Source organism: Podarcis raffonei, chromosome 6 (genome assembly GCF_027172205.1).
Source record: "Podarcis raffonei isolate rPodRaf1 chromosome 6, rPodRaf1.pri, whole genome shotgun sequence".
NCBI classification, from domain to species: domain Eukaryota; kingdom Metazoa; phylum Chordata; class Lepidosauria; order Squamata; family Lacertidae; genus Podarcis; species Podarcis raffonei.
Genome location: NC_070607.1, coordinates 10,262,840 through 10,277,335, shown reverse-complemented (window position 1 = coordinate 10,277,335; position 14,496 = coordinate 10,262,840). Strand labels below are relative to the sequence as shown.

The 14,496-nt window shown below is 45.5% G+C and overlaps 1 protein-coding gene across 4 annotated transcripts in view; it reads right to left on the bottom strand.

Annotated features, from left to right (window-relative positions):
• Positions 1-7,687: 7,687 nt before the first annotated feature.
• PRRX1 (paired related homeobox 1) overlaps positions 7,688-14,496 on the bottom strand; it is an 80,420-nt gene continuing 73,611 nt past the window's right edge. Inside the window, exons 4-5 of one of the 4 annotated variants that reach the window (XM_053391384.1) lie at positions 13,256-13,327; positions 8,098-8,200 (exon numbers count right to left, since the gene is read on the bottom strand). In XM_053391384.1, the coding sequence (XP_053247359.1) occupies positions 13,273-13,327 (55 nt within the window). In that variant the 3' untranslated portion in view covers positions 8,098-8,200; positions 13,256-13,272. Of the gene's footprint in view, positions 8,201-13,255; positions 13,328-14,496 lie in introns of all 4 variants that reach the window. The other 3 variants (XM_053391385.1, XM_053391383.1, XM_053391381.1) reach the window with 3 other exon arrangements.

The window sequence follows — 14,496 nt, the reverse complement described above, 5'->3', positions numbered from 1 at the left end:
AGCAACAGGAAGGCAAGGAGAATTTGGCATCTTCCCTCGCTTATCTTGGAGGCTGTCTGTGCTCACACAATGCGGTCACCCCGCCCCAGTTCACACATGCAGGGGGTTGAAAATGGGGTTGTGCCCTGGAGTCAGATCCAGCTCAGATCCTGCCTTGGTGCTTCACAAAGCAGGTCAGTTCAGTTTGGACTGCTTTGGAAAACATCCACTTTTAGACTTAGCTCCACAGTAGATCTGTGCTCTGGAAAATCTGAGGCTTTGTACGTCTCCTGTTAGCTTACATGGGAAAACGGAGAAATGGCTGTATGACTTATAAATTTCCAGAAGGAATTACATGGAATCTAGAGGCATCATGTGACCCTGTGGGTGAATGGAGGCTGCTAAATTTCAGATAGATAGGTGCAAGGAAGGCTGTTAACATTGTTTGTGTGGGAATGTTCAGGGAGGCAGGAGAGGATACATTGTTTAATAATATCCTTCCAAACTTGCATTAGAAGAAGCGTCTCCACCCCCATCGTTCAGCCCGGACACTGAGATCCAGCGCCGAGGGCCTTCTGGTGGTTCCCTCAATGTGAGAAGTGAGGCTACAGGGAACCAGACAGAGGGCCTTCTCAGTAGTGGCACCCGCCCTGTGGAACGCCCTCCCTTCAGACGTGAAGGAAATAAGCAGCTATCCTATCTTTAAAAGACATCTGAAGGCAGCCCTGTTCAGGGAAGTTTTTAATATGTAACGCTGTACTGTTTTTAACACTTGATTGGGAGCCGCCCAGAGTGGCTGGAGAAACTCAGCCAGATGGGCGGGGTATAAATATGTTGTTGTTGTTGTTGTTGTTGTTGTTGTTGTTGTTGTTGTTGTTGTTGCAAGTCCCTTTACTTAGCAGAGTGCATTCCCCTTTTAAACACACAGCGGTTAGCTTGTGGCAAGCTTGTTTAAGCTTCTCAATATAGGATTCCTGGTAATCCCCTTTTCTCCCCCTTAAAAAGAATAGACACTGCACCATCTTGTGTAAAGTATTATAAAAGACATTTACTCACACATTCAGTTCACGGATGGATCCCTGAAGACAGACTTAGGTTACAAAGTATATACACGTGGAACTACCCCATATGGGAGTTAGTCCCAGTGACTGCAGACAGGCAGTCACTGCTGCTCACACGGCGAAAGCAAAATGGAAAAGAGAGAGAGTGTGCTGCCTGCCTTGCCCCTTTTGTCACCTGGGCAGGTAAGCTCACGCCCACCTCTAGTCACATGCAGAGGAAGTTTGTCCCAGCTCAGAAGGAAACAGGAAGTTTTCTACTGACTGGAGCAAACATCCCCTTTCATGTCCACTCTAGGAATGTTGTACTTGTCACATCCCACAGTTTGTTTGTTTGTTTGTTCACTTATTTGCCTCATAAACTTTATGTATCACTTGAGTGTAGCCCTTTGGCCACCTGAACAGTCCAAGTTAGAGCTTAGTAAACAGAACACTTTGCTGTGCCTTGAACAGCCATTTGATCTGCAAGAATTACCATATTTTTTGCTCTACAAGACTCACTTTTTCCCTCCTAAAAAGTAAGGGGAAATGTGTGTGCGTCTTATGGAGCGAATGCAGGCTGCGCAGCTATCCCAGAAGCCAGAACAGGAAGAGGGATTGCTGCTTTCACTGCGCAGCGATCCCTCTTGCTGTTCTGGCTTCTGAGATTCAGAATATATATTTTCTTGTTTTCCTCCTCCAAAAACTAGGTGCGTCTTGTGGTCTGGTGCGTCTTATAGAGGGAAAAATATGGTAACAGCTGATGTGATGTTTGCCTTGATTTTATGGAAAGCTTCACCGATTGATTTGTGCATCTCATGTGGCTACTAAGAGTGGACCATGCAGGATTTATTTTCCTGATCAGCTGGCAATTCTACTGCCAAGTAATGTTGACCATGGATTAACAGGTCTCCGGAGGCTCAAACACTGAGAGGGTGGAGACTGGCAAGACAGGAGTGGGGCCGAGAGATACTTGATGACGGCAGAAGATGGTACAGGACCAATCAGAGGAAGATCTTAGCTTTGCCTGCTGCCTTGGGGGCTGACCCTGATTGTCATAGGCTGGTAGGAAACTGAATAGCAGCAAGTCAAGCAGAAAATACCCTGTGCCCCTAGGTTCTGACCCTGAGCTGTTACGTCTTCCTCTGGAAATCCCAAAAATAATGATGCTGAAACCCTGAAACTTCAGGTCCAGTCCTAACGCCTAGTCATTAGTCACCTTTTGACACCAACTGCAGGCACTTTTTATTGAGGCTTATGGGGCGTAGTAATGGAAGCCATCGCTGTGAAGTTTTTACGCCGTTCATTGCATATAATGTTTTGATTCTGCTCTAGATTTTATTGCTGTAGATTTTAAGAGTCCCTCCACATTGGTGTTTTTTTTTTATTGTGGGTGTATTCCTCAACATTCCTGAAAGTTGACACAATAACAGGGCATCAATGGTGGATTTATTTTGCTTTGATTTGTTCTGCAACACAACCCCACCATGACTGCCTAGAGGAGCTATGGCGCCACAAAGGCAGGAGAAAACAGGAGAAAACAGAACATTCATGATATAAAAAGTTACAGGATTTCAGGAGAACGTTACAGGATATGAACTGATTAGAAATGAAGCAGTGTGCTGGTCCCAAAACCTTTGTAGGCACATGCGTTATGAAAAGTGGGATGGCATCATGAACAAAAATCATCATGTGCATAAAAAAGGAGGGACCCTGTGCTATATTTTATGAAATGCATCTGAGGGATTGGTACTGTAAGCCTCAATGTGGTCTGGTGAAGCATAGCATAGAAAATACTGATGCCTCTGGCCCAGGTTGACACACATTTCCTGTCCTGCCCCACCTTTGACTCCCAGGACACTTCACCCAATAACCCATTAAGCTTTATGACATACATATTGGACCAGTTCCTCCACCCACCAGGACCAGATAGCTGCCCATGAAAGGTGAGTCTTCTTCACTTGTTGATCCTCATGCTGCTCATTCACCAACCTCTTGGTACACTGGGCCAATCATCTGGGGTTGCTGATTTTTTAATTATTATTATTTATTTTTGATATCCCGCTTTATCACTACCGTAAGGAGTCTCAAAGCGGCTAACAATCTCCTTTCCCTTCCTTCCCCACAACAAACACTCTGTGTGGTGAGTGAGGCTGAGAGACTTCAAAGAAGTGTGACTGACCCAAGGTCACCCAGCAGCTGCATGTGGAGGAGCGGGGAAGCGAACCCGGTTCACCAGATTACGAGTCCATTGCTCCTAACCACTACACCACACTGGCTCTCCTTTTTGATGGCATAAATATTTCCTTGCCCAGACAGGACACAAATCAGAGCCTGAGGGTCCAAGGCATAGCCATAATAGTACTTGATGGTCTGTAGGTATCTCAAAACGTGACTCGGCAGTCTCTAGTGATGCAAAGGAACCAATAAAGGGAACCCTATAAATCCTCAGAGATGCAGGTGGCGCTGTGGTCTAAATCACTGAGCCTAGGGCTTGCCAATCGGAAGGTTGGTGGTTCAAATCCCCGTGACAGGGTGAGCTCCCATTGCTGTGTCCCAGCTCCTGCCAACCTAGCAGTTTGAAAGCACCTCAAAGTGCAAGTAGATAAATAGGTACCACTCTGGAGGGAAGATGAACGGCGTTTCCATGCGCTGCTCTGGTTTCGCCAGAAGCAACTAAGTCAAGGGGCCACATGACCTGGAAAAACTGTCTGTGGACAAACGCTGGCTCCCTCGGCCAGTAAAGCAAGATGAGCGCCACAACCCCAGAGTCATTCGCGACTGGACTTAACTGTCAGGGGTCCTTTACCTTTACCTTTTTATAAATCCTCAACTTCTGGCCTGTTCTGGGCAATTCAGCTTTACTAACAAGAGCATGTTGCTGTCAGAACATATTTCCCGCTTACCTGCCAGAGATTAATCTACACTTCTTTGTCTACTAAGTGAAAACCTTAATGGGTCCTCTAGATACATGATAAATGTGGGGTCAAGGCTGATGATATCTGGCTTGTCATGCCTGAATCCTTGGGGATCTGAGGATGGGCCCAACAGCAAACAAACAACTTTGCTGAACCAGCTCTCAACTTTTGCGGGTTCTAAACTTGACCCCTATACTACATATATTTGCTGCACACAACTTACTAATAATAGTTAGCTAGCAGTTTTGCCATCTGTTTGTTTGATGCATATATTCTAAATATACACCCTCAGGTTATCTATTCCTGTTGTTTCTGAGCATCAAGTGCTTGTGTGCTAAAAGCTTGGCTGGAAGAGTCTCTTACATAAGCCACGCAGGAATAACCTTATGGCAAAACTGGTCTCGGGCTTATCAATACCTCTGTATTTAGCTGCTAGCATTCTCAAGCTCTGGTAAAATACCAGAAGGTACTTAGTATTTTATGAGATGAGAGAATCAGGTGATTACTAGGGAAGTATGGTATAGGCAGGGGACGTGGGTGGCGCTGTGGGTAAAAGCCTCAGCGCCTAGGACTTGTTGATCGCATGGTCGGCGGTTCGAATCCCCGCGGCGGGGTGCGCTCCCGTCGTTTGGTCCCAGCGCCTGCCAACCTAGTAGTTCGAAAGCACCCTCGGGTGCAAGTAGATAAATAGGGACCGCTTACCAGCGGGAAGGTAAACGGCATTCCGTGTGCTGCGCTGGCTTGCCAGATGCAGCTTGTCATGCTGGCCACGTGACCCGGAAGTGTCCTCGGACAGCGCTGGCCCCCCGGCCTCTTAAGTGAGATGGGCACACAACCCTAGAGTCTGGCAAGACTGGCCCATACGGGCAGGGGTACCTTTACCTTTTATGGTATAGGCTTTTTTCTCTTACTAGATTAATAATAATAATAATAATAATAATAATAATAATAATAATAATAATATCATTTCTACCCCGCCCATCTGGCTGGGTTTCCCCAGCCACTCTGGGCGGCTTACAACACATAAAAAATTGTAAAACATTAGACATTAAAAATTTCCCGATATAGGGTTGCCTTCAGATTTCTTATAAAATTCAGATAATTGTTTATTTCCTTGACATCTGGTGGGAGGGTATTCCATAGGGCGGGTGCCAGTACAAAGAAGGCCCTCTGCCTGATTCCGTGTAACCTCACTTCTCACAGTGAGGGAACTGCCAGAAGGCTCTCGGAGCTGGCCCTTCAGGTATACTGGGACGAGGCCGTTTCCCTTGAGTGGTCAAAATGACTGTCTTAGAATTTTAGAATCATAGAATTGTAAAGTTGGGAGGGATCATGAGAATTATCTAGCCCAACCCCCTGCAATGCAGGATTTTCTTGCCCAACGTGCACTCTAATCCACAACCTGGAAATTAGAGTCTCACGCTCTACTAACTGAGCATCCTTAGTGCTGGACTGGCATGTAGCTTAGTGCTCCTGTACACATGCTCTGCCATAAGGAAACACCGTGCTGGGGACACTGTGAACATCACAGACATGGGATAAATGTTGACCTCTACTTGGAAATCAAGTCAAGAGTAAACCAGCAGCCCTAAATGTTAATAAATGTGGCAGGGTTTCTGCCTACTAACTGAAAGTATAAGGGGAAAAGGAAGGCATTTCTTCCCTGGGAGATCTGATGTGATCTTCAATAATAAGGAACGTGCAATGTGACAGTGAAGATCTCTCAGGCAAGCTCCATTATAGTTGCAGTGAACTGAATGGCCCCAAAGGGGAGAGCATTTGTTTTGTCACCTTACACAGAGGGAAATTTGAGGTCCACAGAGGGACTGCAGGTGAGCGGGGGAAACGGAGGCCTGGTAGGAAAAGTCAGGAGATACAGAAAGACAGGCAAAGTACAGAACTGAGTAAGGCAGGGAGCAAAACCTTCTAAAGGAGGCAGGGGAGGATGGGAGGGCTGGTGAAGGCAGAGACATCAAAATATTATCTGAGCCACTGGCTCCTTCGTCAACATATGAAACTGAGTTAGACCATGTGGTCTGGATTGTGCCGTGTGCTAATATGGGTTGAACTAGTGGCATTGATTTAAAAAACAAAACAAAAACAGCAGCAGAGCAACAGAAGGAGTGGGAGAGATTGGGTGCAACGGAAGGCAATGTTGCTTTATATAACTAAAGGAGAACAGCTGATAGCTGCACCTGCCAAAATTCCCCCTTTGGAGAACCAATAGAGGTGAAAGGTGGCTGGCTGCTGTTCTCCCTTGAAGTTCATCACTCTAGAGCAGCGAATTCATTCACACCTCTTCATTCACAAGAAGCCTGTCTTTCCACCAGCAGAGGTGGAGAGGGAAGGGAGTTCCAGAAAGTTCGTGCTCCCACTCACTATTTGCTCTGGCCCTGCCCATCCCCAGCACGTGGCCCCTCGCAGATTATCCTGCAGGAAATGTAGCTACCCATAGAAAAAGGTTGCCCATAGCAAAGGATGGACTTAACCTGGAAGGTGGGTGGAATAAAAGTAGATCTCATGTTGCAAGATGGAGTGAAGGTTGGATCTGAGAAGGCTGAAAGGGAGACTCCCCAAGGTCTTGCACAAATGTGTCTTCCTTCCTGGTCCTTAAGAAGATCCTTCCTTGAAACAGATGCAAAAAAGGGACTCAGTATGGGGGTTCCTACATATAAAGCATGTTCTCGTCCACTGAACTACAGCCCTTTCACGGTGTGGAGCGATGCACTTTCAGGTAGGTGCTGAGAGGGCAGCTGGCCATCTCTCCTTTCTCCTTGAGGACACTTCAGCAGTGTCCTCACCTCCATCCAGGGCGAATATTCTTCCAAAATAGGCCTAAAAGGATGGGAGTGGAGTCCCAATGATCAGGGCCCTTGGGTAGAAGAAAAGTATCTGTTGATAGGAGCATGAGGGGGTCTTGGGGAGAGGGGGACAGTCTGCAGAACGCCCTGCTATGTTTTGCAGTTTGCTGCATGACCACTTACAACCAGAATGCTCTCTCAGTTCATTTTATTTTGTTTAATAAAAAAAAAGAAAACTCACAAAGCTTGCATGTATATTTTATATATATAAATATATACAGTATATATAAATCAAATGATTCTGGACAACACTGTTGAATGTGGCAAGAAACAGAAGTAGCAAGAAAGTTACGTGGGGCCACAATCCAACAGAGGTGCACACATTTAAGCCCACTGAAATCCAGGGATGTAAGCATGTGTAGCTCTGTGCCAGATTAGGCCTCCAATTTTTAAACAGAAAACTAATTCCCATGGACAGCACCTGCAAATCTGGACTCTGCTCTTCTTTGGGTTTTCCAAGAAGCTGGAAGCATACACAGGCTTTTGAGTGCCTCAAGTGCACACACTTACATTCTCATAAAATGAGTTCTGTGAGACTTGAAAACTTGCATATTCCTACATCAGTAAAAATGGGTTCAAAATAACATACTTTCGTATGTGGCGTTTTTAAATCTCCTGCAACCAACATAACAGTATCAAAGAGACTGTGGCAGAACAAACAGTGACACACACACACAGACACACACTTCTAAATCAAGATTGGCCTCAAATTACTAACAAGAAGAAGGAAAGAAGAAAAATAATTTCCAGGCAATGGATATAAAGACTTGAACACGAAGGCACCCAGTGTGTGCTGGCAGTCACAACTTTAAATGTGATCCACTATTGCTTTTGAGTGATGGAAGTGGTGATGAACAATGGGGTCTTTGGTTCCAGAAATCCATTTTTCCCCCAAAAGGCCTATGAACAAAAGGGGTGAGTGGCTGGCACAGAAACTAATGAATGGTCCATGGGGCAGGTGGGGGAAGGAAATGGATAAGTTTAAGTGCAGTCATAAGCCTTGCATCCTTCACTGAAGAAGCTCATGCTATATTGAGCTACAATAGACTTGCTGGTACTTTAAGTGGCAATATTTTCCAGGAGAGAGAAGAGTCACCTTTGAAGCTATTTCCTTTGAATTTGGATCCTGCTGTTATTCCCAATACTGAGTCCTAGTTTGGGCTGACTGGCTTTCTGGGCATGGACGAATTGCCAAGCAAGATGGCGGCCCTTTTGACCTGTTGCTTCCCTTTCGGCAACGGAGGCCACACTCCTCTGCTGTCTCTAATTCACTGTTGGCACCTGGTTCCTCTGTAAACTGTATTCCTTTGCCTTCAGTCTCAGGTTAGCAATGCTGTTGGCCATATTCATGCCCTGAGCAGGGCTGGCATTGGTACAGGAGGCAGAATAAGAAGCCATGGCACTGCTGGAAGAAGAAAAAGAGGGGAGAAAAAGAAAAAAAATGACATCAGAATATGGCCTTTGTAAGCCACCAGGTTGCATTAGATGTCTTCAGGTAAAGGAAAATGCACAGCTAGCCTGATCTTGTAATTTTTAACTGCAGTTCGATTTTCAGCAGGCCCAGCTTTGCGATGCAAATGGTCATAGATTAAGCTACCGTATTTTTCGCTCCATAAGACGCACTTTCCCCCTCTTAAAATCTAAGGGGAAATGTCTGTGCATCTTATGGAGCGAATGTGTGGTCCCTGGGGCTGGAGGGGGCCAGGCTTCCCCCACCAGCCCCGACCTGCTCTTTGGGGCTGGGGGGGGGAGCCGGGTTTCCCCCACCACCAGACCCGCAAGCCCTGGGGAGGCTTCGCGTGGCTATCCCTGGCTTTTGCAGGAGGTGGGATGCATACAGGCTCTGCTCAGCGCTCCCTTTAAATAATTTTTTTTTCTTGAATCCCCCCCCCCAAAAAAAAGCAGGTGCGCCTTGTGGTCAGGTGCGCCTTATGGAGCGAAAAATACGGTAATGTGAAAGGCTAAAGACCAGGGGCAGGTGGAAACGTTTGCAGATACTTGGCAATCGTATCTGCCAGTATTTGCAAAGCTCGGAGCGGGCTCATGATTTGAAGCATGGAAAGCAACCCTGGAAAAAAGTAAATATGGTTTCTGGGACACTTTACACACACACACACACACACACACACACACACACACACACCACTTTTCACCATGTCTGGATCTCAAGGCAACTACCTGAGAGCAGGAATAACCAAAGCGGTCCTCTACAGGTGTGGTGGACTATAGCTTCTATCATCCCTGGACCCTGGCCCTGTTGTCTGGGGCTGAAGGGAGTTGGGGTTCAAAGCATTTGGAGGGTGCCACAGTGACAACCTCTGCTTGAGAAGGTGGGGATTTCAGGAAGCCGGCTTCATATACTGGGCCTCTATCTTTCTGTGTTGGATAGTCAGACCAGTGTGGGTTAGAATAGGACCAATCACTTACAGGTGTGAGGCAGAGATTTGGGAGCACGGAGGAACACACTACCTGTGCACACCTGGAACGAGAGCTGCTGGGCAGCTTCTGTCTTCCCTTGCTGAAGATAAGGGGAGGGAAGTTGATTCATCTCTTTTAAGGGCTCTCTGATGCCATTGCTAGGACAACAGTAGGAACAGCACAACTCCTGAACAGGTAGGATCTAATTTAAATAACTACTGGGGAGAGATATCTCTGAGCCTAAACAGCTACCACTCCTTAGACTCAGTGACAGCCTTCTCCTCCCACAACACACTTCCATGTGGTAAGGAAATGCATATTATAACAGTTGACATGTTCCTACTGCACATTCAGAAGAATAACATGGCGTCATCTCTCTTGGGTCTGCCTGATTTGGGAATACACAATACAGGTGGTAGATTCTTCTTCCTTTTAAGCTGAGGTTAAAAGCATCTGACAGGGATGCTCTAGTTAAGATTCCTGAGTTGCAGGGAGCTGGACTACGTGACTCTTGTGTCGGGATTCACAGAATGCTGTGTGAGATAGTAAGTCTGCAAGCTGGAGTTTGCTAGCTGATGCAACGGGCTGATGCAATCAGCCTGCAATACTTTCTGTGAAAGTGCTGGGTCAGAAAGACTCAGCAGTAATGTGCTGTCAGTTGATTGGCTGTCATTGGTTTAAAGGGGAAACCTGTCCAGCAGTAAGTGGGTGGTATAGAAGAGTGTGGTCAGAGAGATAGATAGATAGAAAGGTCTTCCTATTTGCCTTAAGGTGCAGCAAGGTACTCTGTTTGACTGTATGAACTGCTCGTGTATTATAGCCTGTAGATTATTGTATATATATATTTTTGTGTGTGTGTGTATATAAAGTGCCGCAGAGAATTCACGACAAGGTTATGGGCCCATCTTGGGGTCCCTTTTAACTGTACAATTCTATGACTATGTTCTACTGTTGTGTGTTGACATTGAAAATCAAGTTCTAAAGCTCTATAAGTTGCATCCAACCATAAGACGCACCTAGTTTTTAGAGGAGGAAAACAAGAAAAGAAATATTCTGAATCAAACATTGTTGAAGTGGCTTTGCGTGGCTATCGCTAAAGCCAGAACAGCAAGAGGGATTGCTGCGCAGCAATCCCTCTTGCTGTTCTGGCTTCAGCGATAGCCGCGTAGCTTGCATTCGCTCCATAAGACGCACACACATTTTCCCTTACTTTTTAGGAGGGAAAAAGTGTGTCTTATAGAGCAAAAAATATGGTAATCTACCAATCAAAGAGAATAGAAGTTGCAAGTAAGTCACTGCTGAGTCAATGGATACTTATGGACTGCATTGTTTAATTCCCCCCCCCCTTGCTGATTCTGCTGCTATTAATTACTTTCTTTATTAAATACAAAGCATGTCACGGAATCCTTCGAAACAACACTTTTGAAAATGAAAGGATCAAGCCACTAACAACAACAACAAAATTAAACCAAGCACTAAGTATCACCTTTAATCATGGGCACTGATTATAGTTGTACCTTGGAAGTCGAACGGAATCCGTTCCGGAAGTCCGTTTGACTTCCAAAATGTTTGAAAACCAAAGTGCGGCTTCTGATTGGCTGCAGGAAGGTCCTGCAGCCAATCAGAAGCTGCGGAAGCCCCATCGGACATTCGGCTTCCAAAAATAGTTCGCAAACTGGAACAGTCACTTCTGGGTTTGCGGCGTTCGGAGGCCCAAACATTCGGGAACTAAGCTTTTCGACTTTCAAGGTACGACTGTACTAGGAAACTCACTTCTTTCAGTTTGTTCATGGAGTTTGGCTAAGTATTCTTCAAAATAGCCCTATTATTCAAATTTTATAGATCAGATAAGCTGAGTAATGATGACTTGCACCTGGCTATTATAAGACAGGAAGACAGATATCACATATTAGTAATATTCAGAGTTTCACTCAAGCACCTGTATGTTAATGCATAGTTCTTTAGAGCGCCCCCACCTGCTCAAAAAAAAAAGAAACGAAAGAAGGTGGGAGTTACATTCTTGGCTCATGATCAGGCATCCCCAACCTGCGTCCCTCCAGATATTTTGGCCTACAAATTCCATGATCCCTAGCTAACAGGACCAGTGGTCAGGGATGATGGGAATTGTAGTCCAAAACTTCTGGAGGGCCGAAGGTTGGGGGTGACTGCTCTAGGTTTTCCCCAATAAATTTATATCTACAGTGCATTTAGCCAGGGTAGCCCAAAGGAACAGGTGAGAGTTGATGAATTTGGGGTGGTATCAAAGACAGTTGATGAGGATATAGAGAGATTGTCCACATGGCAACAACCTGCAGTTTGGATTAATGATGTAATAAAACGTTTGGAACTAAATTGGAAGGTATTGGAAAAAGCAGGTGTCTTCCTTTTCCCCTGGAGCAGCCTTCATCAATGTTCTGCAAAGCGTACAGACCCATAACTGCTGTCTTCAAATGTGTGGGTTGGTATGTGTTACAAATCAACACTCGCTGCAAAGTTGGAGATGAACTAGGTGTGCACATCAGCTCTGTGCAGGTGTTGGAAGATAATTGTCTTATAACTGGATATCTGGTGGTGTTTCTAGAACCCTCTATATTTTAGACCAGGAATGAGGAATCTGTGCTTCCCACCCCCCAATGTTTTTGGACTCTGGTTCCCATCATCCCTGACCATTGTCCATGATGACTGGGGCTGATGGGAGCTGGAGTCAAACAATTTCAGAAGCTGTGCTTTTTTCTGGGGGGACGCATACCCCTAAACATTTTGTGAATCTTTGTACTTTTGTCCATTTACTGTATTTGTTTTTCCCAATTTGAACTTTAAAATGGTGATTTTCTTGAGTCAAAATGAGAGCACCCCTAAACATTTTTTTTAAAGAAAAAAAGCACTGATCAGATGGGTCTAAGGTTTGCCACCCCTGCTTTGGATGGTGGAAGGTTCTGATGGTATCTAACTCATTGCAAAACTATTTTTGGAATACACAACCTCTTTGGGTAAGAGTGGCCATTAAGCTGTGATGCTTTCTGAAGCCAATATGGAGCTGGCCCACACATTCATAATATAATCACTCAGTTGCTCTCCTCTGAATTCTACAATGACTGGCAAGTTGAACATGTCAGCTGTCTCCATTTTGAAAAGCACAGAGCCTTGAACTGATATAAAACTTCTATTGCCTGTTTGTTCTGTGATGACTCAAACACATGGACAAGAATCTTAACTCCACGAGTCTCTTATAATATTCTGGGAAGGCTTCAGTAACTGAGTAGCATTTTACAAGGCTGAATTTAGGCAGCCATCCTTGGAGCGAAGGGTTTTGACCAAGGTGTGGGTAGAGAACGCTTTGACTGCCACTGCTGCCATAATCTTTTCATATTCCACCAAGCAGGGGAATCAAAGTACGAAGAGGTGAAGGCTGCTTCTACAAAGTTCTCAGAAAACTGAGCTAAGCCTGCTGCCATTGGACCTATCTAGATAGGAACTTTGACGCAGTCTAAGGACTCAGCTAGATTGGTTTTATATGCATTGTACATGCATGTACACCACCAGATGGCACTGTGGAGTCCTGTCTTTCCCTACTGGATTTCCCTGTATGAGTTTACCATGCTTTTAACTGAATCACTTCTTTGACATGTCTAGATCCAGCCTAAGAGATTAGCAATTTGTAATGTAAACTGGAGTTAATGTCTTCACATGCATGCATGAAGGACCTAACTAGAAGCTTGCTGGTGGTCTGGGCAGGGCAAGGGGGGAATTATTGTTCACTAAACCCACCCTCAGGGGTCATTTTATTAGGCTTTTTCCTGCTTTTATCATTATTGTGCGTTCTGTTGCGGTGACTTCATTGGAGGCTAAGGCAAAGAGAAGTTAAGCTTGAGGCTTCTGTTACACACGTCTCTTTTGCATCTCCTCATTCTGTCTAGCACCTGACAGAGTCGAGAGACCCTACAAAATTGGCCTGGGAGTGGAGTTGGCACCCTTTTCCCAGAAGAACTCCAGGCGACTATGGACAGCCCCACAACCATGACACTTCTGCCCAGAAAGTTACCTTTGTAGAGTCTTCGCTTAGAATCCATTAGGGACCCCCTCGTGCAAACAACATCTTAGGAGGGATGAGGAGCTATTTTAGAAAGTGTGAAAGGAGGGAGAAATAATAAGGCAAGTGAGTTCATCAGATACCTTGTACTTGAGGGCTCACCCACCGTGACATTAAGGTGCCCTTGCAAGATGGTGGCACAGTCCAATGGCATTAAAGTATGATGATGTCACCCGCCAGTTCTCAGTATGACTTGGGAGCAGCCAACATGGCGCTCTTTAGATGTTGTTTCCCATCATCCTTGACTATTGACCATGCTGGCTGGGGAGGGTGGGAGTTTGGTATCCAGGAACTTCTGGGGGGCACCAAGTTGGCTGTTCCTGGTCTAGCAAGAGAGTGTTGGAACTATATGTGTTATGTACTGAGTTGAATAGGATCCAAAATGCAGCAGTCTGATTGGTCCTAGAACAATAGGATTCAGAATGCAGCAGTCTGATTGGTCCTGGAACAATAGGATTCAGAATGCAGCAGTCTGATTGGTCCTAGAACAATAGGATTCAGAATGCAGCAGTCTGATTGGTCCTAGAACAATAGGATTCAGAATGCAGCAGTCTGATTGGTCCACAGGAGCCACCCAATCCCGCTCCAGGGGGAAGTGAATCTGCAACCTGATTGGCCTACAGGAGAATCCCGGAATTAGCCAATCACGTGGGGCCCATTGTGTAAATAATGTGTATAAAGCAGGCATTCTGGGGGAACTTCCATTCCTCCTCACCACTATGAGCTGAATAAAGAGCATGAAATCCACTCTCAACTCCGAGTATATTTCAATATGGGAGGGAAGTACTGAACTGGGGCTCTGCAGAGGGTAGACTTTAAATGAATTGGCCGTGCTTCTCTCTTGGCCCAAATTAAGGCCAGGGCCGTTTCACACCAGCTTGCTATCAAGGGCTTCAAAGTTAGGACGTAGCTTGTTGAAAATAAGCAAAAGTGAGCGAAATCAACATAGCACACAGGAGCCTTTTGCTAGCAGAAGCAATGAGGAGAGCTGACAACAATTTAAATGAAATCAGATGAGTCTGTTTGAGCTGAATGACTGTTGAGTCATTCTGTCACTCTGTAATGCTAAGCAGGTCCCCAAGGCTTCCTCACTAGGAGCAAATGAGACCCTGCAGCCCACGGCCTCCCTTTGTTACTCACCCCGCTCACTTTTTCCTACATCAGCCCAAAGGTGGATGGAGGGCTCCTGTAAC